General features: G+C 40.9%; 1 protein-coding gene across 4 annotated transcripts in view; it reads left to right on the forward strand.

Annotated features, from left to right (window-relative positions):
- Positions 1-24,838, forward strand: part of ralgapa1 (Ral GTPase activating protein catalytic subunit alpha 1) — a 66,091-nt gene that overhangs the window by 16,311 nt on the left and 24,942 nt on the right. For all 4 annotated transcript variants that reach the window (XM_084569258.1, XM_084569259.1, XM_084569260.1 and 1 more), the window contains exons 19-41: positions 2,568-2,692; positions 2,773-3,007; positions 4,287-4,496; positions 4,657-4,827; positions 4,957-5,150; positions 5,233-5,331; positions 5,587-5,742; positions 7,306-7,434; positions 7,596-7,721; positions 8,432-8,490; positions 8,810-8,918; positions 11,187-11,297; positions 11,557-11,625; positions 11,730-11,867; positions 12,036-12,219; positions 13,227-13,345; positions 13,486-13,605; positions 14,745-15,390; positions 15,531-15,646; positions 16,247-16,371; positions 19,173-19,244; positions 19,432-19,555; positions 20,797-20,952. In XM_084569258.1, coding sequence (XP_084425384.1) covers positions 2,568-2,692; positions 2,773-3,007; positions 4,287-4,496; positions 4,657-4,827; positions 4,957-5,150; positions 5,233-5,331; positions 5,587-5,742; positions 7,306-7,434; positions 7,596-7,721; positions 8,432-8,490; positions 8,810-8,918; positions 11,187-11,297; positions 11,557-11,625; positions 11,730-11,867; positions 12,036-12,219; positions 13,227-13,345; positions 13,486-13,605; positions 14,745-15,390; positions 15,531-15,646; positions 16,247-16,371; positions 19,173-19,244; positions 19,432-19,555; positions 20,797-20,952 — 3,593 coding nt within the window. The remainder of the gene's footprint in view (positions 1-2,567; positions 2,693-2,772; positions 3,008-4,286; positions 4,497-4,656; positions 4,828-4,956; positions 5,151-5,232; positions 5,332-5,586; positions 5,743-7,305; positions 7,435-7,595; positions 7,722-8,431; positions 8,491-8,809; positions 8,919-11,186; positions 11,298-11,556; positions 11,626-11,729; positions 11,868-12,035; positions 12,220-13,226; positions 13,346-13,485; positions 13,606-14,744; positions 15,391-15,530; positions 15,647-16,246; positions 16,372-19,172; positions 19,245-19,431; positions 19,556-20,796; positions 20,953-24,838) is intronic.

Here is a 24,838-nt window from a genome sequence, read left to right on the forward strand (position 1 = left end):
ATGTGCACTTTTAAATCACTAATCTGGAATGGTTATTTGCCTTGTACTCTGCCATGTGATAATATCAGCTGATTGATACAGCTGCACATTTAAATCAGCAGTACAAATATCCTTTTTCTATTCATTCTAATTCTGGGTTCAGCAGACCATAGATCTGAGATACATGATTTTGTGTCGAGGTTCCAATGTTTGATAAGAGCACTGTGATTCATCGCCTGAATCGGTCTTGATGTGGAATTACTGTTAAGCAGTCAAATTTTTTATTTTTTTTTCTTTGCTTTTTTTAAATCTTTACTCAGGTGTATTGCTTGGCAACGTGTGCCCAGTGTTTACACCGATATGTTTGGTTTGTCTACTTATGTGCCAGATGTATGGGATTTGCCATATATGATAACCGAGTAGAGGATTGGATTATTTTTACGTAATGGCTGGAAGCTGGAATGGCATTAATGCAACACTGTTGACTGCAAAATCACCTTTACATTGTGTGAAATGACTTTAAATCTAGTCAGTTAATCATCTGGTACCACTTGAAGACTAAAACCAGACATTCTGCTCTGTGACCGGTTGTTTGTCTGGCCTTGTGTTGAACGGTTTTAACAGCTGATGGCTATGCATAATCCTTGTTGTATGAACAAAGGTGGGGCTCCATAAACCTGACCACACAACCTTACTCTGTGGTCAAGCGTAACATGCATGTCTGTGCCCAGTCGAATGAGCTTACAACTACATGGGGATTGAGCCTAAAAAAAGTGAACAACATCCTGTTCCACATTGAAGTCAGTTTTGAAATTGGCACAGAGCTTCTTCAGTGTACTGTATCACTTGTACTGTATTTGCTTCCCCATGGCAGCTGGCTCTTTTACTGGAATGTACGAGGAGTGTGGAACCGGATGGCGCAAGTCCTTAGTAGCTAGTGGATCAGCAAGAATGCTTGCAGATCCATGCTGTACTCTTACGTAACTTTGTAAGAGTACCTGCTTACAAATGTTCATACTGTTACTGTTGCCCAGCAGTATAAACTGTGTAGAACATGCAAATACTCAGTTTACACAGCACCAGAGATGACTTGTCAAGTCTGAAAGAGCATGTTGGAGGGAAAAAGGTTGCGTGAGATGTCTTTACTGTCAGCTAACAGTACAGCGTTGCATGTTTATTTTTTACTTGAACCAAAACATCTACGCTGATGTGGTCCTGGTGGGAAATGCATTGTATACGTAGGAACTTCAGTGTCTGTTTACCTGACCCTTTCAGGTTTCCATGTCGTATCGTAGACAAAGTCTGATCCTTGTTGCTGTTGGTGATGTCACGGCAAATAACCATTACAGTTGAATAATGTAGCAGTAGACACAAGCAGATATTTAACATCTTGAGTAGAGGAGATATGCACCTATTCTGAATATGGACGTGAATAGACAAAAAAGTTTTAGTGAAGGAAGTAGAGACATTTGATTTGCCAGTTAAGTTTGCTCTCTCCATACAATCACAGCAGCAAGATACATTCTTCTAATGAGCACATTTTAGAGGCAGGGACAGGACAGAAGAAGTACTGATCTGATGATTTGCAGGTCCTTGCATTTTGAGCAAAGCTTTCTCGTTCTGTTGTGTGTGTACCTTGGTGTTTTAAATTCAGCTAGGTGGCAGCAAAGTAAATAGTTTCATCCTGTGTTCAGTAACCAGGCTTATTGACCTAAATCTTAGTATTGAGCGAGGGGGAGAAACCGAGCTTCTTCAACCTTATCAGCCACAGGTTCAGGAATTAAAGATTAGCTGGTTAATACTGAACGCAGTAGATTTGCTCCCATCTGACTTTGGGTTGATGGAAGTTCTCTGCTTTTAGAGTTTACAAACTCACACTGACCGCTGTCGTTGCATCCGAGCTAACAGAAATATAACCCATAGTAACATAACTGCACTAATGTAGGTCTCTGGTATGCTGCTTGTTTGGACCTAACAAGGTGATACTCTCTGTCGCTCCTTGTGCATGGTGTGAATTAATCCTGCATTGCTTTTCTGGTGGATTCTGATGTGCCTGCTGTCGTGGCTTTCTATTTTATTTTTTTATTTTTTTAAACATTAGCCTTTTAGGAAACTCAATGCCTACAGTACACACACATCAGGACTGCTCTTACAATCCAGAGAAATGTTTCCTGTGTGGATATTGTGACATTTTAATGTAACATGTAATAACTCATGAATCAGCAGCTGCACTTCAAATAATGTTAGGCTTTTAATTATGCGTCAGGGGTGCTTCTGGGAATAAGAGGATCGGTTTCTGATCAAAATCAAAATGTCACCGTATCCCTAGTACAATGTAAAAAGAATTAGTCAGTAACTTAGCTCTGATTACATAATTAACTCAGTTCTTCTGTCTTTTGAGCTGCTTGTGTGGGTAAGCATAAGATAAGATATTCCTTTATTTATCCCACAGTGAGGGATTTCTGTCTGCTCCAAATATTCATCTACACCTTCACGGTCTAAAATTTTTCATAATTTCTGTGCGTATCTACATGTTCTTTTATAATCTGTCTGCTTGCCGGTGTCTTAATGTATGTTTGTGTGTGTAGTCAACAAAGAGGAGGTGGTCCCGAAGGCCCGTCCAGTCTCCAGTGACGTAGGAAGCACCAACCCAAACTTCTCTGACCTCATGGATGAGTTTATCCAGGAGAGACTGAGGGCCAAAGGAACAGCGGTCAGTACAACACACACTGATTTAAGGATAATGAAGTGTCACGAAGCATAGATGCTACAAACGCTCTACTTGATGTACAGGGTCGCCGTGGCAGCAGCCCAGGTAGCCTGGAGGTTCCCAGGGACCTGCCAGAGCTCCTGGAGGCTGGTCAGAGTCCTGGATCACGACCCTCGGATGATCATCGTCCTATTGACGATCCGGGAGTTCCCTCTGAGTGGACGTCACCCGCCAGCGCCAGCGGTTCTGATGTCATCAGCTCCGACAGCCAGTCGGACTCTTTTAATGCCTTTCAGTACTCTACCGGCAAATTTGAAAGTAAGGAACAATTCACCAGTGGTTTATTTCTAATATACTCCAAAATGTAACCCTGCTACACCTGTAATTTTTAAAACATGCTGTATAAAACTGCTTTTATCTTGCTCAAAATAGAAGTAAATAAATTAGGGCCGGGACTCGATTAAAAAAATTAATCTAATTAATTAGAGGCTTTGTAATTAATTAATCGAAATTAATCGCATTTTAATCGCATGTAAATATTTGACCTGAGAACAGTGAGAAGTAATTTTTTTCATATGGATTTTTAGTATACCATTGAATAATGACTAAATTTCCCATCCACGGGGCCAACCAAAGCGGTCTCATCAGCTTCTTCTTTCATGTTCACTGTGGTTTGTTGTTGTCTGAAGTAATGAACAGTGTTGCCAACTCCTCAGGAAAGGAAAGTAGCTATTGGCTGTCCTAAAAGTCGCTAGAAGTCGCTAAATGACGTCATCGGCTAATTTGCATAATTTACCTTTTGGATGTAATTGTGATGGACGCTGTATTATTAACGCGCCTCCTTTATCCGGGCTTGGTATTGGCAAAATGACTCTAAAGAGACACTCTGGCACAGTAACTTAAGTTTTTTTTTTGTTTTGTTTTTTTTAGTTTTCTTAAGTTTGGTTTAGTTTCTAGCCTACAAGTCACAGGCACAGAAGAACATGAGCATTTTTTGCCATAACTAGAATATTTTTAACATTTTTTGTACAGACGGGTTTTACTTGACAAAATTAACAATCTAAATGGATTATTATTTTATTATTTATTTTAGTGTGACAGTGAAGAAACATTTACATCCCGCTCTGTAAACCAGGGCTCACGGCAGCACCCGCTGCTTGTTGAGGACACTGGTAATGAACGCTAGTTGGTGCTCCAGTATAATCGGTCCGCCGAAACTCATCCAGTGAGAAACGTTCCGCGGTGCAAAAATAAGTGTGATTAAAATGCGTTAAAAAAAATTAACGCGTTATTTTTGTGTAATTAATTAATCTTAATTAACGCGTTAAAGTCCCGGCCCTAAAATAAATACATCCTTGTGAGTTTCATAGTAAAATAAAGTTAAGCAGGAAAAGGAGCAAGAAAAACCAGTGATATTCATTTAAGAATTATAAATCAGCAAGGCTAAGGCATTTCTTCTTCAGTGTAACTTTTAAAAGCCTTATACTTTAAGCTTCTTCAACATGTTTTTTAGGTCTGTAACCGTTAAGTGGAAAACCAGGTTGGAAGTAAGCACTGTGTATGACTGCATAGCCCTAATGAACGCCTTCTTTGTTAGATTTTTCTTTTAGTACAGAAACATGTGGAGGAGGAGGTGGATCTGCAACAGGTGGAGGAGGTGGAGGAGGAGGAGGGGGTCGAGGTAGTTCACTGGACCAGGATAGTCTAGGTGGTAGCATGGCCTGTGAAGAACAGGAAGTAGCCAGTTTGACAACACTTCACCTTGACTCAGAGACCAGCAGCCTCAGCCACACTGTCACTGTTACTGGTATGTCCATTATTTGAAGGTCCCTCTAACTAAATTTATGTAGATACATTAATCTATATAACGTGCACCCCCCCCCCCCCAATATTGTGTATTTATACCATGTAGGTAGTTACAAATATTTGCTCTTGTAAAAAGTGTGCGTGTCCACCTTCCTGTCTAGGATCTGAAAGTGCGTCCCCCATGCATTCCCTTGGAGGATCTCGCTCCCAGACTCCCTCCCCTGCTACGCTGACAGCAGAACACACTGATCACACACACTCCCATTCACACACACACTTGCAGCTGGACCAGAAACTCCACAACTCTGTCCTGCAGACCCCCGATGACCTGGGTATGCACACATTTGTCCCCTTCAAATTACATCTTCTCTGTTTATACAGAGTGTGGTATACTCATTACATCCAAGCATGTCTTTTAATGAGAGACAGGAGTCAATGAATATTTCTTTGATTCATTGTAGAAACAAGCGAGTTCCCCAACGAGGACTGCAGTGTGATGGCGGGTGGTTCTCTGACCGGTTGGCACGCTGATGTTGCCACAGTAATGTGGCGGAGGATGCTGGGTATCCTGGGAGATGTCAACAGCATCAAGGACCCTGAGATCCATGCTCAGGTCTTTGATTACCTGTGTGAGCTGTGGCAAAACCTGGCCAAGGTGAGGACTGATACACATAACTGAAACTCTGCTATGAATCTCTCTTGATTGTGTGGGTAAAAATGGGCTTTTCGTTTTTCAGATCAGAGATAATCTGGGCATTTCTCTGGACAACCAGTCATCTCCCCCACCTCCTGTTCTGATCCCACCCCTGAGGATCCTCACCCCCTGGCTCTTCAAGGTAGGTCTGATAGGAAATCCCTGTAGGATTTATTATAATCAGGCAGACATTAGAGTAAGATTCATCTGTGTATAAATGTTTCAGTGTTGACTAATTACTTCTGGATTAATCTAGGGGAATTTCTCTACTTTGTGCCAGTTTCCTTGATTATATAGCAGTGGAATTTCTTATTTGTTATACCACAGAAAAATATGTACATGTATCTTGTATGTGTTCACACACGTTTACGTGCATGCGTCTTTTTTTTCTCTGAAGGCCACCATGTTGACGGAGCGCTACAAGCAAGGGAAGCTTCACGCCTACAAACTTATCTGTAGGATTATGAAGAGACGGCAAGATGTGTCCCCGAACACAGACTTTCTCACACACTTCTACAACATCATGCACCAGGGACTGCTGCACCAAGACCAGGTAGAGTTTGCAGTTGTGTAAAAGCTTAAAATATTGTATTCCCCAAACATATAACAACTCCATAAAAAAATCAGTAATCTTTTGGAGACAGGGGTTAGACAGAGCATATGGTACATGGATTGTTAGAGGGATTTAATAGCTTCTTTGTTTGCCTAAAAGCAAAGGCGACTGGACTTCCTCCAAATGGTTTCTGTGGTTCTTATTGACTGGTTGAGGAGTTATTTAAAGGAACATCTGTGGGTGGTGCCCACTTGATACTCACATGATTACGGTGTGTTAAAAAGTTCAAAGTTCAGTTCGTTTTGCAGTTGAACACAAGGATAGGAGACTTTATAATAAATGAATCAAAATTCACCTGCAATTAGAGGGTGTTGTTCAGATTAATCTGGAAGATGTGCGGTTTAACAGCTGCCTTTGACCTGGATGACTGAGAAACTTCCCAGACAAAGTTTGTTTGCATCAGTCAAAATCGATCGTAAACTTGGACTTATTGGTTAGCTGTGTCTGGGGCAGGAGCAAAAGAATAATAATTCCAGGAGAAATGTACTGCGTTGTCGAGTAGTGCATGTATAAATATTGCAATTCAATTTCACATGGAGCGACGGCAAAGTTGGCCTTTTCTCATAATTGTGGCAATTATCTGTCCAATATATCAGGCAAAACTAAACAAACAGGATGTCAGATGCAGTATGTGGATTTGTCTTGAAAATACGAACTGCTCTACACTGAGGATGGATCACATTCACACCATAAACGTTTATTCAGGACCGACCAAGACCACCGGCCCTAAAGGGTCTCAGGGGCTGCTAAGACCTGGTTTTAAAATGCATCCTGTGTGTTCCCAGATCAACTGGTTTTCTTTAAGTACAGGTGTGGACACACCCAGGACTCTTTGATGAGATTGAAATATTTTTCTGCACCAAAGAGCGCAACAGTGAGATTACTCTGTGTATGGAAGCTTCTGGGATTCAATTTATAGTCTGGGTTTTGTGCGGGTAACTAAAATAACTAACATCAGGGTAGAGATACAGTGAACACATAATAACTTAAAGTATAGTGAGTGAAACTTTACAGCTTGTTCCAAAATGTGCATTATCTCTGCTCATGTCAGGGCGCACACACAATGAACAGCGCTTTTCATGGTTCTGATACAGCAGTAGGTCACAATCCATTAGTTCCAGCTACTGCAGCTACATTCTGCTGTGCCCCAAATGATGTCTGTGTTTATTATCATACAGAGTGTTAAAATTAGATCTGATCTTGAGACAGATTTGCGATAAGTTGTTATATGTGAATACATATTTTTCAGCTGGTTAATTGTCATCTGATCACTCAGGACACATTCAAATAAACAATAAACAGGTCTGCACTGCGCCTTGGTGTAGTTGTTTTGGTGCACACCCGGGTGAAATTACTCCGGTCACATTTACCCAAACTAACTAAATCAAGGGGTCAAAAACACAAGCGTTAGATTCAGATAGGCTAAGTGCTGAAGGGGTAAAAGCCATCTTAAACTACAGAGAAGTGAATATTTGTTTCTTAAATGCTGTGCTACTTCTACAGGACATTGTGAACACTATTATCAAGCACTGCAGTCCCAGGTTCTTCAGTATTGGTCTACCTGGAGCCACCATGCTGATCCTGGACTTTATCATCGCAGCTTCTAGGGTCACCAACTGCTCATCACTAAATGTAAGGCACAGAAACACTCCCGTGGCAGTGTGGTTTACCATTATTAATTCCAACAATAGTGTGACTAGATGCACAACACAACCTTGATCTTTCGTTTCATTTCTTACATTCTTCTTGCTTGTTTTCTCTGTGTCTTCTTCTGTCTTTGTCTTCATTCAAAGGCTCCAAGAGTTGAGGCCCAGATCCTTCTTGGATCTCTGGTGTGTTTTCCCAACTTGTACGGGGAGCTTCCAGCTCTCCATCCCACCACAGCTGATGTGGTACTTACCAAGTTCCCTGATGTCAAGGTAATCAAAAAATTATTTATTTGTGGGCCTGAGAGAGGTCATAGTAAACCCAAAGTTGAGGACTTAGACAAAATGAAATGGGCATGTCTACTCCTGCTATATATTTTAAAACAAAAATTCAAACATACACATATAAAGTAAAGCTTCCAAAGCACTGTTTAAAAAAAACTGTTATCTACTTGGTGTGTAATGTCAGTCCAAACTTTGTAACACATGTCTGCTGTCCATAGGGGATCTCAGTCCCACACTAATAGGTTAATGTCTCATCAGCCATTCTTGTAACAGCTCAAGGCTCCGGGCGTAATGCTGTTATTGTTGTTGTTGCTGTGTAAACAGCTAATGCCATGCGTGGCAGCACCTCAGACCCGCTCACTGGTTTCTTACGAGGCTGGAACTTGTTTTGAATCACTAAGCGGTCATTAACACTGACCGGAGGGACAAGACTAGTGAGTGTGTGAATGTGTCTCGGGGCGTCTGAAGTTATACTGTGTCCATATTTAGTTCAACACACGTGGATATAATATATTAGTATATAATAATGTAATTCCTTGAATCAGTTTTCTTATTATCTGACACAGTGTTTAAGCTCTTAGTCAAATACTACACACCTGGAGGTTACTTTTTTTTGTGTGGGGCATGACAGACAGGTTGCACACTATCTACATATTGACACAACGTATTTCATTGTTTTTTTTGCTTTGTTTTTTTAGGAGCACATTATCAAAACCATCCTGACCTCTGCCAGGGACGAACCCTCCGCTCCTGCTAGGTAAAGTGTCTGTTTGTGTGTGTCTATGTGTGTGAACACCAGAAAATGTAATGCAACCCAAACTTGTGAACTGTTGTTTAAGAGGAGTTTGTTCAATTCTGTGCTTCTTTATGATATTGTTTGAAGTTGTGTGTGGGGTTATATTGGTTAGCACTATTTCTAAAGGTGTGTTAAATAGATAATAATAAAATGCAAATGCATTTAAAATGCAAACGAAGATGTCAAGCATTTTGCATGACTCCAGTATACAGCATGAATGTGTATCTGATTGTTTCTATATGTGCACAACTGCTGGCTCACACTGTGATTGTTTTGTCAGGTGTGTGGCTCTGTGCAGTCTGGGTATCTGGCTGTGTGAGGAGCTGGCTCACGGTACTCAACATCCACAGATTAAAGACGCTCTCAATGTCATCTGTGTTACCTTGAAGGTCAGTCACACATCAGCACTGTTATAAAAAGTTTTGTTCCGTCTAGATTTTGAAAGTCCAGCTCCCAACATCACCACACACACATTTTTTTCTTTCAACTGTGTCAAACCCGCTAGTTAACATTATCATTAGTGTGGTGTGTTTGTTCTCAAACTTTGTCCCTGCTGACCGTGGCGATCCAGTGAAATAAGACCAAAGCAATGACTCTGACTCAAAGAGGCTGCTGACTGGCTGCTTGCTACACTGGTCTGCACAGCACAGAAGCTACTGAACATCTGTTACTCTCTTTTGCCCGGATGTTTGATTAATATAATTAAAAAAAAAAAAATCCACACTTCAAGTTTAACTGCAATAATATATCCCGATAGAAACACATATAGTATACTGTGTATAAAAGTGGATGGATGCATTCAGTATCCAGTAGCATCATTACACTGAGACAGGAACAATTATAGTCGGCAAAAGGGTCGAAAATAAAATAAAGAGAGGTACCATGTATAAAAAGTATGTTTAAAATATACAAAAGTGTATATATAAAATACACAATATGGTAGATGGGTAGATGTAGATATAGATATCATGTACAGTACATAGTGAGATGTATAAGATTCGTAGTTGTAAGATATATAACATATTAAATATGTAAAGCTGTAAAAAATATATATATATTTTTCTCAGAAACTATTTTTTTGTTTCTTTAATTATTAAATGTATTCTATTTTTTGATATCACAGAATGACAGTATAGTCAACATGTACCGTCTTGATTTTTTTTTAGTTCTTTCTCCCAGTGCCACTGCAGTAAAATCTTCAAATTTGCCCATTTTTTTTTTGCAGGAGATTTTAACGCAATGCCTATTTCATAAAGTGTAACCCAGGGAAACTTAAGCTAGATATCCAGTATAAGCACAAAGTCATTAATACAGTTTTAGTCATGTTAAATTAAGAAATACTGACTAAATAGTGAATGATTAGGTTGTGGATGTGTATAACATGGTGTGCTACAAGCAGCCATGGTCTGACGAAAAACATAGTTGGAGATGTTTGTGGGTGAAATTGCCTCAGATGGTATTGTCTGTTTTCAGACTGGGAGGCCTGTGGATCAAAATAAAACTGTCCAACATTCACTGTTTCATCTTTAGCCAAGTGGCTCGAGATGAACACACACACACATACCTTTTCCACCTTGGAATCCCTAGCTCATGTATCGGCAGCCAATGGCCCGCTAAGACACTACAGCAACACACACACACACACTTACATTCACTTACTCCTGGGAGCGAACCCTGGACTGTCAATATGTTTGGTCCTCCTTCAGATAGGAGACTAATCCAGCGGGAATGCTGCAAGCTGTGTCTCCCTCAAACACACACACACACACTCAGATCTTGTCCACTTTTGAATCTCTTGCCTTCATACCAGCAGCCAGGAGCTTCAGCCACGGGCTCTGTGACATACACACACAATTATACACACAATTATGCACACATACACAAAGCTTGAGGGATTGTCATATTTCCATGCAAAGCCACTTCCTCCTGTTGTCCTCCTTCCCTTTCATCTGTAAACATTTTTTTGTATGTTATATCTCTTCTTTATAACCACGCTCATGTTTATTGTGATGTTAATATTATTTACACCACAAGTGTTGAGAATAATATTAATAATCCTCTTGGACAAGATCTAAGGTGTCTGTTTTACATTAAAGCAAATTCACGTCTGTAAAATCATGCCAATGACTGATGTAAAAGGAATGTAGAATATATATTTATAATAACAAGATTATTATTTCACACACAAGCTAAGAGAGGGAATCTAGAGAGCTACCACGGTCTTTAGAAGAAAGAAAACATGCTTTATTGTAAACATGGTTGACCAATTGATGTTGAGCTTAAGCTATTTAACACAACTGCTTAATAGCCCTGTGGTGTCACTTATCCTTTCCCTTTGTCCCAATCCCTCTGCTACTGATGTGAAGAGACTATTTGCTGGACGAGGATGAGCCTCAGGATCTCGAGATTGTTGAGTAATTTGTCTCAAAAGCATGGAGTCAAAGATGCCACATTTGTGTTAAGTTAATGTGTAATTTGCTCAGCAAGTGTTTGATAACTGACACTGGTGGTTTTGGCAATTATTCTAACTAGCACTGTGCCAGACAAGTAGGGAGGAGGTGTGTGTACAGTTGGTGGTTTGTATTGTGTTGGCTAATCTGCGAATTTAACCGACAGAAACTGTAAATTAACATTAACATGTGTCTTTCATCTTCTAGTATCCCAATAAGAACGTAGCACTGGTGGCGTCAGACATCCTTCACCTCCTGATCAGTCACGTGGATCATCTCCAGAAATTCCCCCCTGACACTCCAAAGAAGATCGTAGAGGTGAGACATTAATTATTTTTATAAATTTGTAATGTAATATTTTGTCACCAAGTCTTCACTGTTGACGGCCTCAAAAAGCCTAGAATAAGACTTTAAATTTCTTTTGGAAATTATTTTAGCACCATTAAACATTTTGCTAGTGACAAATTAGCGTTTCTTTTTATTATTACATTGCTAACTTAATGCTTAATGATTTGTTCTTACTTGTTTATCCTTGTGTTGGAGCTGTTTTGGTAAAACAATGTCTGCTTTCCTTTAGATTTTAATCGCCACCATCACATACTTGCTGCCTACTACTGAGTCCTCTCTTCATGAACTGGATAAGAGGGTAACACCTGATCAGTCATCTCTAGTTTTACGGCCTGTATTATTTGTTCTTCATAGAGAGTAACTTTGTGCCCGTGTGCCCGTGTGTGTGTGTGTGTGTTGCAGCTGGTAGTTTCTCTCTTGTTGTGTCTGTTGGACTGGGTCATGGCTCTGCCTCCTAAGACTCTCCTTCAACCTGTACAAACACGAACCCCTCCAGAGAAGGACCAGCCCACCAAGACCCTGCTCAGCTGTATTTATAAGGTAGGTGTGAGTGTTTGTATCATTATAGCCAAGACACACACTCTGTATTACATTTAAATAAATATTAATTCCAATAGAGCCTCTTCTGTTTTTTATCAGGATTAATACAGTAAGGCTTGTAATCCATCATTAAACAGCATTTCTTTTCTGTTTCAAAAATGTGTCCAGGTATTACATGGTTGTGTGTATGGAGCGCAGTCCTTCAGCAGTTCCAAGTATTACCCACTGCAGCTGTCGGACCTGTGGAGTCCAGACTACGACCCGTTCCTGCCATTAGAGAACCTCAGAGAACCAGAACCACTGCACAGCCCGGACTCAGAACGCTCCAGCAAACTGCAGCCTGTCACTGAAGGTAATTTATGTAACACTCGATACACAGTACTGAAACCCACTGTAGCCACCGTTTGGTACCGAGACTGAATCAGCTAATCAGAAATACAGCATCCAGTACATCTCTCTATTGAGTCTATCTGTTTTCTACGTATGTGTGGTTGCACACAAACCCTCAAAATGTCTGTACAAAATGACCTAGAGCCATCTAACAAACCACTGCCTATCACTAAAGACTGAAGCAGGTTGGTATGTGTATGTATGCACACCTGTCTGCATCCGTGTGAGAGTGTGTATTGTCCCCTGCTGTGGTCCACCAGGACTCCGTGACTAGTCTAATGACTGGAGCACCCCGATAGTCCATGCTTTTCTTCTCCTCTCCTCTCCCGTCTTCTTCTCCTCACTACTCTTCTGACATTATTTGCTGCTAACATTCCTGTCACATCTATTGTTTTCTTCAGAAGTCACATAATTTTATTATTTCCTCCTCCTCCCCTTTATTACGTCCTCCCTCTCCTCGTGCCCCCTGAGGTTTAGGAAGCCATTGAGAATGTCTGATCAATACATATCTGTACTCTACGCGGAGCCTGTCGATAAGAAGTTGTTGGGAAGTGTGAGCGTGTCACAGTGTGTGTGTAATGACGTTGATTAACAGAGATCTCCTGGCAGCACAGTGTGTGATGGCATCGGCTTCTTCTCAGCAAGGGGCAAACTATGTACAAGCTGAAATGGTGTTTGTATCTTTTCCTAGTTTTCCAGTAATGTATTAAGTTTGGCTGCAACTTGAAACATAAGAAACTAGAAGAACATTTAAACCCACTGTGGAATTGCAGGTTTGATACCTTTTTAAATTATCATTCTCGGAAGTAACACTCACTGATGCCTATATGAGTTCATTTATCAAAAAAAAAAAAAACATGAAATCATGGCAAGTGGTAAAATATTCCACTTGAATATCTTCTTCCTTGAATATATTGGATATACTTTCCATAATTTTTCATCAATTGTTGTCTCTTTTTGTCTCTGCAGTTCGTAGCCGTATTCAGCAGGGCTTGGTATCCATCGCAGCCAGAACAGTAATTACCCACCTGGTCAACCACCTAGGGCATTATCCCATGTCCGGAGGGCCCGCTACTCTGTCCAGTCAGGTACTGTTATTTGTGTGTCCAGCAGTAACCGTGGCACCAGTACAGTTTACATACTTGGTGATGATTGCCAGTTATACGAAGGAGAATGAGCTCTACAAAGTGTATGATGCTAGTGTGACACTATAACCCATGCTCTGCAGGTGTGTGAAAACCAAGACAACCCGTTCTGTGAGAGCGCAGATCTTGGACCAGAACTTTTCCATTCACCAAACCTACAGTTCCTGGTTCTGAACGGCTCCACACTGCTCTCAGTGCTTCAGGTAACCACAGCCATGACTACTTGATTCCAGGGACGGGAATATGAGTTTGTGTGCATTCTAATATTTATGTGGCTTAATAGTAGTTTAGTTTATAATTCCTGCATAGCATGTGTGCAAATATTTCTTCCCCTTAAATGCAGCAAGTGAGTATTTATTAAACTCAAAGATGAAGCAGTAAGAAATACTAGATTCAGTAAGCAGTTCTCTTTGAGTTTGTTTTAGATATGATTCTTCGTTGCTGTGGATCTTCTTATTGTGCACTGCCTCCGTGGTCTGGCATAAAAATGTTTTGGTAGTTTTAACTTTTCAGGCTTAATACCGAGTGTGATAGCCCTTTTAGTGTTTCTGCTCCAACACGGCATCAAACTCCCCTAGAGCAGGAGATCCGCTACAGAGCCACATTTAAAAAGAGCTCCATACACACCCACCTGGGTTAGCTGGAATTTTCACAACTGAATAAATGTGTTTTTCTTTTTATATTTTGCTATGTTTTCTATGTTTGAGGATTCCCTGAATTTTTTGTGTATTTCACGATGAATTCGCAACAGATTTATAATATGTTTTATGTGCACTGGTGAGGCGCAGCGTTGATTTTAAAGGCGCTATAGAATTAAATTTATGCTTCGTTCTATCCCATCTGCAAACATTGTGTCCAGAGCAATTTAGTTTTTGTCTCCTCCCTACTCTCAGAAACCCCTTGAGGGATGTTTACAAGTCTTTACACAAATGCCATATCGGATAAAGTGATCAAGTAATGGTGCTCTCAAAGGTCAACTGTCAAGATATATAATACATATATAAGTCTGGACATGTGTGGATGTACACAGCTACAACATAATGTGATGTGGTTGGAAGGTTACAAAGCTCAGGAGTAGACTTGTGAGCATGTATGAATACTCATGTTACCAAGGTCAAACAGAAATTATCTGATTCTTTTAATTGGAACTTTTTTCTTAAAAGTATTGGATAGTATCCTGAAGAGGTTCTGAAAAAAACAAGAGAGGCATTTTAAGGTGGCTTCAGTTGAATTTGAGATGTGAATTATGTGGAAGGTGCTGCAGCTTAGTATCAGGATGATTTCTTCAGTATTTGGAGAAGTTAGTGTTTACCACTTGTCCCTTGTCTACGCTATTTTCTAGATCCGGTCAGAGTCTGGTGTACCAGGAGGCGGAATGACTGCCGGTTTGTCCTCTGCTCCTGCCTGTGTTCGTGTCATCATTCGAGATGTGGCCGGAAAACACTCCTGGGACTCTGCTGTCCTCTATGGGCCTCCTCCATGTTCCCCAAGCAGTCCAGCGCACACACTTTTACCACACACACAGTCACCTCACAGTGCGAATCTTCATTTACGCACCCCACCAGGAGGTCCGCCGAAAAAGATGGGAGTGAAAAGAGACGATAGCGAGGAAGATGGGCAAGAGGAGAGGGGGGCAGAGGAGGGAGGAAGAGGATTGGAGGGCGACAGGCAAGAGTTTCAGGAAGAAGGAGAGGATGAAGAAGCGGAGAGCCAAGCCAGTGAGGAGGAGAGGGAAGATCAGAGAGGAGGTGGAGATGAAGGAGAAGGGAAAGAGGAGGAGCAGGAGGAGGAGAAGAATGATCATAGAATGGATGGAGAGGAGGATGGGGGGAGTTCCGGCCTGGAACAGCTTCTAGCTCCACCACTGGCTAAACGTGTTTGTCGGGAGGCGGTGCCAGCGTGGGATTCACTGAGAGACGGGGATGATTCACTGGATGAAATGCTGCAGTACCTGGGATACTCCAGTCCTGAGTGTCTACAGAGAGCAGGTACGCCACGTATTGTAGTTTAAACTTTCATGATTATTAAATTTATAGCATTTAAATATACTAAGGAACCTGAAAACATTCTTAAAAGAAAAGAAAAACGCTGAACTTCTGACGGTTTAACTCCTGATTGTTCCTGTCAGGCATGCCGCTCAACATCCCAGCCCCTCCTCCGGCGTGTGTTTCAGAGAAGCAGGAGAACGATGTCATCAATGCCATCCTGAAACAGAGTGCTGCAGAAAGAGAGTTTGTCCTCCATGTGCGTGGTGTCCATATCAGTATGAGTAAAAACCATGTGAATTTCTGAATGCTTAGTTCCTCCATGAAGGGTTTACTGGCCTACTGGATCCTCACTAGTGCAGTAACAGCTAGTGTATACTAAGGCTAGCACCACTTGGTTGGAAGCTGGAAGATGTATCACAATATCATAATACTGTCAGACTCATTTTATTAAACTTTGCTTAACAAAATGAGCACAGCGATGATTCCAAAGGCCTTTTCACACAAGATATGTATTTACATCAAAGCAAGAAAATTAATAACGGGTTACTGAGATTAGTGTTTACCTTATTCTCAGCACCCTGCTGAGAAAAAGGTCAGTTATCCCTCCCTGATAGCAGATAAACATGCTTCTTAAATGTAAATCTAAATACTGCATTATTGCTTTTACATTATGAAAAAATAAATCTACGCTATCGGCTTCTGTGCTCTGATCCGATTGTTTCATACTGGAGGAGAGGAACATTTTCATTTTATCCAAGTGAGATCACTAAAAGAAGAACCACTAGAGTACTATTTATTTTGTTGCTTTTCAGTGTGCTTCTTTTTGTGCATTGACTGAAACGAGTGTCTGTTTCAGAGAGGCGAGGAGTTGAACATGAGAGCAGTGCGGCAGCCTGAACCAGAGACCCAGACGCCACAGTCAGCCTTCTACTACTGCAGACTACTGATCAACATACTGGGACTCAACTCCTGGGAGAAGAGGTGAGAGCAAGCACACACTGAGATTTCCCTTCCTGGCCACTTGTTTCTTAATCCTTATCCTGGGTGGATTTAATTTTTTTTTAAATATTATGAATCTGCTTTCAAGACAAGGTTGTGTATTTTATCATGTAATGCTTTTTGCACAGTTTGTACCGTAAAGTAAAAAAAAGTCTTTTTGCTGCAGGTGTAAGAGGTGTTTTTTGTGTGTTTGTGTAAGACATGTGTGGGATGTATTTCAAAATTTTGTGTCTGCCCTGGAACAGACTAAATACTTGTTTTAATGCAAATGAGGGGGGACAAAAAATCAAATTCATCCAAGTATTCTGTCCTCATTGGACTCCACACTTTGCCATTCACAGGGCCCAGCATTTCATCTTCTCAATGACTCTGTGCTAAAATACACAATGTCAGGGTATCACTTTAAATGTGTCTGGCCAGCTAATGGACACTCATCGCTCTTTATACTTTATCCAGGGAATTACACTTTCTGCATTCAACCCGCACAATAGACTTTTTAACACACAGTGTGTGTGCGTGTGACAGTGTGTGATAATGAGTATAGTGCTCTATTGATCAAACTCAACCCATTTGGAGTTAGAATAAAAGGCAGTAGGTGAAGAAAAGAATGATAGAGGGTGAAGTGGCAAATCAGAAAACATGATGAATAATAAGGCACACGTACGTAGGTTTAGAGTAAAAAACCAAAAAGAGATGCAGTCAGAAAAGGTTAGTGAATATGTAAGAGGATAAAAGAGATGAGAAGCCTCGAGAAACGTGGATGTTGGAGAGAAAAAAAAGGATAGAGTATGAAAGAAAAGATTGTCTAATCATCTGTTATTGTGTCCTTATGTCTCTCCAGGTATTCATATGGGGCATTACAGACACTAAGATACTGACAGTCAGCCATGTGTGTGCATGTGTGTGGCCTCTTTTATGCTTTTCCCTATAATCCAGGGTGTAAATGGAGTCTTTGAGAGCAGAGAATGAGGCCATTACCAAGTATCAGTTTAATAAAGAGCAAATTGCTGTCTCTCTCTCCCTCTCTTTATCTCCTGCTCTTTCTCTTTTTTCCCCTTTCTCTAAGAGTGAAAAGAATGACGTGTCATTATCAGTCCACTCCAACCTTCACTGCTCGAGTCTTGGTTTTATATCAGCAGTGCAGAGGTTGGTGACTAGTCGCCGGGACATTTTGAGCGACCTCTGGACGAGCTGTTCTGTTGTGAAAGGCTTTTGTTTTCATTCTAAACCAACAAGGCCCTTATCCTTTTCTGTTTGGACTCTCAAAGTGGTGATGACACAAGCTGTGGTCAATATGAGCTGATGTATTCTGTCATTTGTATTTCACCATTAATAATACCTAGATGTCTTGGTAAGGTCAGAGTCGAGGTGGCGGTCTGTTCCATGCCAATATGGTTTCTTCTCAAAACGTTTTAAAACAACAGTATGGACAAAGATTATTTCTAAAACGGTGCATAAAAAAAAAAAACGCTTCTGGAAACGCATGACGCGCCATATACATTTTGATAACGTTGCCAGGCACAAGAATGGCTGCTAATAATTGAATAATATGTTAGAGTAATGTGTAGGCATTAGTATGTATTAAAGGGGAACTACTGTTTTTTTTTTTTCAAACCTGGACCTTATTTCTACCATAAAATATGATCGTTTACTCACCCATATAACTTCGGTGTTATTTGCACTCGTTCAGGAGATAATTAGATCAGCGTATATCCATATAGTGAGAGTGACTGGGGCACCGAGACGCAGCCTCTAAATAACGCATTATCTGCCGCGAAACTCGTTCATTTCACCAATATTTTGTTATGATACGCTAGTGCTATTCCCCATTGAGTCTGGAGTTACCTGTTATCATCGGGGTCTGTAGATTGACGTACAGACCCCGGATGATGTCTTCTGACCTGGATGATGTCATCTCTGAGCGCCGCACACACCCACGACGGTCGGCTTGTTTACCTGTAATTTGCTACTGCTATTTTTTTACAACATGGCTGAATATTTTTCAGATTCTGAGGTTGTGTACGAACCATAGCAGTAGCAAATTACAGGTAATTTTTTTGGAATGAAACAAGGTAGAAGCTTTAGAATTAGACCTCAAGTGCCCCATATGGAGTTGATGAAATGATTATAATTGCTTTGCTGCATACATTGGCAGGTCACTTTTCAGGCTATTTACAAGCAATATCCTGTCTTTAAAAGAGGGCTTTGTTTCCTCTTTAACCAGTAGTAACTATTGGTAATTGGGGGAAAACAGCAAATAATATTTACTCTTGGCTTCTGAATGCAGCTTGAAACTAACTCAATATTCTATTTCTAATATACTGTAAAACATCCTTTGTTTGTACAAATCTTGTCTTGGATTTTTACTGCTTTGGATTAGAAAAGGCATCACTCTTAAATGCACACCAGTCTTAAAATGTGAGATAAAGGCTTCTTTCAACTGTGGTTATTCATTGAAAATGTTCCCATAAGTTCTATATGAAGTCTTCTACCCTCCATTTTCTTCTTGTTAAAGTGCTTTTCTGTTTCTTTTGAGTCACATTTGACAAATGATGGACCTGGTAAAAATGTTTTTTTAACCAAGGTTTAGTTTGAAGAGTTTTCTTGTGAGTTACTTATTATCGACGAGCTGAATGTGTGTTTAGAAGGTCATGGAAACAGCCTTGGAGTTACAGTCTGTATGAATATTAATCTTTGTAAAACATGTATTTGAAAACCTTAATCATCATCTCTTTTAATGTGCCCCCACCCCCCACCACAACTTGTGCATCTGTGTCTTACAGGAGCAACTTTCATTTGCTGAGGAAGAATGAGAAGTTGCTGAGAGAGCTGAAGAATCTGGACTCGCGCCAATGGTGAGAAAATAGGGAAAGTCAAGCTCCTCTTATCGTTCACGGCATTCCTCCTCCATCCCCTCTCTAATCTTTTCATTCAGCTTTTAGTCCGGTCATAGTTTGTGCTGGCTGAGTGTTGTTGCATTAGCTTTCCATTTCTGAATAGTTGCTCTGTTGGTCATCATTATTGTCCTTCATTCTCTTCTAGCCGCGAGACCCATAAAATTGCAGTATTTTACGTGGCTGAAGGCCAAGAAGACAAACACTCCATACTAACTAACACAGCAGGCAGCCAGGCTTATGAAGACTTTGTCTCTGGACTGGGCTGGGAGGTAAGAACACATCTATTCAGACACTCTACATCATACACACACATACCAAAAAATAGTCACCACCTGGATTTAACCCATTCAGACCGGATCACGCATCTGTGCGTGTTTACCTTTAAGACCGGATCGCGCATCTATGCGTAGTTACCATTAAGACCGGCAAACGCGTCATTTTGAGCGTTGTCGTCTTTTTCGAGGCACATGGCCAATTATATGCACTGTGATTGGCTGAAATATTCTTGGGGTGAGTGACAGAGATGCTTAGGGATTTTTTTTAAACTCATGTGACTAATAAAACGCTTTGTGATTGGTCGAAATAAGCCTACACGTGGAGTATGTTTTGGTCGAAAATTTTAAACACCGTGCTAGCGATCCGTCATGGCTGACTCAAGTGAAGGAAGTGATATCGACGAAGTAATTGGAAAAATAGATCTTTACTGATTTTCAAAATTTTAAAAATGTTTGGTGTTTATTGATTTTTAAAAAAAATGCATTTGAAGATTATGCCCTAGCAAGTCAGTCAAGTTGAAAGCCAAAGAAGTAAGCTGTCAAATGCTTTTTATCTCATGTTTTTATCTGCTATAGAGCCTGAGAAATTAAGGTTTTAGTAAGCGTTGACATATTTTGAAAAACCTCAGGTTTTGAGAGGGGGTTTACAGAAGAGTATTTAGGCCTGAATGGGTTAACTAAGCAACTAGGTACGAGCATCCTATTGGATAATTACTGCATGGGCGATTATCTTTCAGCTGGCAACCATCATCTAAAACATTTTTTCAATGGCACGCGATCTACCCGCACTACCTTTGTGATCTACTGGTTGATTGCGATCAACGTATTGGACAGCTCTGCAATGTTTGTCTTCTTCAGGATTTAATGTTCTACATTTACCTTGAATGATTGTTGGTGATGGCCCAAATAAAATCATTGTCATTTATCATTTATAGATTGACTAATTAAGTACACTAGAACCACTTTATAGTATAGTGTAGATGTCTTGGTGTTTTAGCAGTCTGATAATGGAACATTATAGTATATACTGGACTATTATTCATGGTGATAATGTGTTTTGTAAGTTCTCCTGACACAACTAAATCCTCAAAAGTTGAAAACAAAGACCAAAACATTGAACATCAACATTTTATTTTATTTTGCCGCTTAAAATGTTTGATTTGACTTTATACTAGGCTTTAAACTTCTAACTTTAGTGTAATTCACACATCATCGTGTGTGTCTGCAACCATTAGGTGGACCTCACCACTCACTGTGGCTTCATGGGAGGCCTTCAGAGAAATCGCAGTACAGGACAGACCACACCTTACTACGCCACTTCCACGACTGAGGTCATCTACCACGTCTCCACCCGCATGCCCCACGACCAGGACCACAACCTCACCAAGAAGGTAACACACAACTCCATCTTCATTCTGAGGTGTTTTTAAACGTGCTCCGCTCTCCGCCAAACTGCGGTTGAGTGTGTTGCTTGGTGAGAGATGTATAATACTTGTTGGTTCTCTATTTTCACTCTGTTTATTTCGTGAGTGGAGAAGTGCATTGAGTGGAAACTGTTTTCCCACTCCCTTCTTTGCCTACATCTGACACTGCAGTTGAGCATGGGTGCACACAACAGTCTGTTGATGTTAGTTTTTCTACACCTAGGTCTTTCACAGTTATGACATTGCTTATAATTATCAATCGTTTTTCATAACAGAGTAATTTCTGTTCACATGTAACAGCTGGATGAAACTAACAGATTTAGGTTTCACTGGAGCTCTTCTAGTGATTTCAACTCGTTGCTTCCTTTTCTTCTGCTGTGTTTTAATGGCGGCTGAGGGGGTGATTAGTGCTGCTGACTGTTTATCTTAAGACTCTCAAAGTCTTGTGTAGTGACTGTCTACCCTGATCAGGTATAACATTATGACCACTGACAGGTGAAGTGAATAAAATTGACCATCTTGTGATAATCCATTGTTCTGGTGGGAAACGTTTGGACCTGGCATTCATGTGGATGTTACTTAGACATGTAGCACCCACTTAGACCTGACCAGACACCCCCACCCCATAGCAATGACACTCCTTGATGGCAGCAGCCATCCCCAGCAGGATGTAGCCTGACACAGGCACACACACAAAAACTCTTTAGGAACAACTCAAAAAACATGAAAAACAGAACAAGACCTGGCCTCCAAATTCACTAGATCCCAAACTGATGATCCACAGAGGCCCCTAACAACATTCTGTTGCCAGACACCACAGGACACCCCCAGAAGGCCCATGTCCATTCTCTGATGAGTCCCAACTGTTTTGGAGGCACAAGGGAGACCTACACAATATTAGGAAAGTGGTCATAATGTTATTCCTGATCAGTGTATAGCTGTGTAAGAAATGCAGCCATTCAATACTTTTGCCTACAAGCATTTATAGAAATGCTTCAGACGTTTGACAAACACTATTAAGTTGTTAATCACAATATTTTTCGTGGGGATTCGTTTCATGACCGTGACAATCTTATCTATCACCACACCAGTGTCTCCAATAATTGTTAGAGGCAATCACGTCTGTGTTTGTGGGTTGTGTGCGGTGTGGGCTCGTATCAGTGTCTAGGCAGCCAGGTTTATTGTCTGTGTGTATGTGTGTATGTGTGTATGTGTGTATATGTGTGTATATGTGTGTGTGTGCGCGCACCTGTCAACCCTCAGGCACTGGTCGCTCTGCACATGGCCATAATGTCCCTTTAATCAGATCATACTTCCTGCTTCTCGGCCTATCACATCGCTTCAGGCTCCTGATTGGATTATCAGCGCCTGGTCCGACACCATCCGTCTCCTTGATCAGCTGATGGCCCCATCTAACACGCATAGTCACATACGCACACACGCATGCGGCCAGACCATAAACCTGCTTAACTTGACACAAACACACATCCACAAAGGGCTTTATTCACATGGTCCGTCTGCACAAATAATCACACCGCTATAAATTTGTGTTAATGCTGGACAAAGGCGCACTTACATATGCACATGTTAGCTAGTACACACAGGCTTACAGACACAGTTAGACAATTGTGTCCACAAAGAGGTTATACTGACAAACGTGTCCGTACTGGCAGACATTCATCATCAATCCTCCGGCCACACACACACACGTTCAGTTTAGTCCATTGCAGGGCATTTGTCCAGCTCTCCCTCTTTGCTGTGTGTCGTGTTTCCTCTCATACCACATCTGCTCAAAACATGATTAGAAGGATTAAGACCGCAATACACCAAGTGATTGGAGCATCAGGGATGACATCACTCTCATCTTTAGCACTGAAATATTTTTAAAGTAGTAATGGTGATACATCAGACAGTAAGACTCCGCTCTGCTTTAGACTGTGTCACCTAATTGTTCTGACAACTAAAAATACTGCTTGAAAGCCATAACTCTCCCGTTCCAAATGCAGTAATGGAAGAGTTGTGTCTTGCCGACACTTTGAATTGCTCGGGTGGAGATAAGTGCCTCTAAAAGATTTATTTTATGTAAAACCTATAAACTACATCAACCTAATATATTGCTACTGAGTATATATCAAGTTATGTATTAGGTCAGGTTAATTTTGCCCTATAAGTCAATGCGGTGAGGTAAATTCAAGGAATGTCACTCTGGCAAGTGGGTGAAGTCACGCGTCAGACATGATGCGTAAGGTAACTCACGTTCCCTGTGCTCACATATGAATGAATTCAACCTCAAGGAGGTTTTTAAGTCTATAAAAAAAAATCTAAGCAACTAAAACTTATTCAATGTTTTGTTCATTCATTTTAAAAATAGCATTCTTTGCAATGTCACAGATAACCAATGTGCGACTTTTCGGAGAAAAAAGATAAAAAGAAAAATCTAATAAGGATAAAAGTGTGCATCCTTTTATAACTGAGTGTGCTCTTTTGTTCAAAATCAAAATGTCCTCAAGGTCATGTGAAATAGCACATACCTGTCTCCAGCGGAAGAGACTGCTTAACTAGTGAAATACAGTTGTTCTTAGTTTGATCATTTAGGTGAGGCCTACAGAAAATATCCATGGAATTAGACATGTCATGGAACACAGTGGAGACGGTGGAGACAATATTGCACAGCAGTGATATCAAGAACAGGACATGCCTCCAAAATCAGTGAGAAAACTGGTGAGGGAGGCTGTCAAGAGGCCGACAACAACATTAAAGGAGCTGCAGCCCTTTCTGGCAAGTATATGACATATACAGGTCTGGCATAACATTATGACTACCTTAATAATATTGTGTAGGTCTCCCTTGTGCCTCCAAAATAGTTGTGACTCGTCAGAGAATGGACATGGGCCTTCTGAGGGTGTCCTGCAACAGAATGTTGTTAGTGGGGGCCTTTGGGTCCTATGGGTTGAGGGGAGGGGCCTCTGTGGATCATCCCACAGATACTTGATCAGTATGGGATCTAGTGAATTTGGAGGCCAGGTCAACCCCTTGTGCTGTTCTTCATGTTTTTTTGAGTTGTTCCTAAACCGTTTTTGTGTGTGTGTGTGTGTCTGTGTCAGGCTGCATCCTGCTGGGGATGGCTGCTATGGGGTGGGGCTGTCTGGTCTGGTCTAGATGGGTGCTACATGTCTAAGTAACATCCACATGAATGCCAGGTCCAAAGTTTCCCAGCAGAACATTGGATTGTCACAAGATGGTCAATGTTATTTATTTCTCCTGACAGTGGTTTTAATGTTGTGGCTGATCTCTCGTCTATTTGGACTATGGGCCAGGAGACGCAAGCTTTTTCTCATGAAAAACACAATCAAACTAAAATTTCCCAAAAACATCCAACTTTCCCAAAGCCTTGTTAAAAAAAGGAGTTCTAGTCAGATGAGAACATTGTTGAACTTTTTAACCTAAAATGGTGAAAGGTATGTTTGGTGCAAAAGCAACACATCATGCTGCTTTTCTCCAGTTTTAACTGGGGCATTGGAGGTGGAGAGAATCAGAAATAGCTCCAGGTACCGCTCAGTTTTGTCTGAGAGAGCTGGAAATCAAGAGAACTTTGACCTTTCATCATGACAATGATCCAAAGCACACACCCAAATCAACAAATGAACGGCTTCAGCAATAAAAGATGAGTGTTTTTGGAATGGCCCAGTTGGAGCCCAGACCTGAATCTTGAATCCTCTCTGGGGATTGTGCAGTGGGGTGCAGTGCTGGGAAGTTTTTGCAAAGAAGTGTGGGAAAATATTCCCCAAGATGTGCCAAGCTGATCCAAACAGAGTGTAATATATTCAAAGTGTGCTTCATCCAAGTATTAGTT

The sequence above is a fragment of the Chelon labrosus genome (genome assembly GCF_963514085.1).
Source record: "Chelon labrosus genome assembly, chromosome: 20".
Classification (NCBI taxonomy): Eukaryota; Metazoa; Chordata; class Actinopteri; order Mugiliformes; family Mugilidae; genus Chelon; species Chelon labrosus.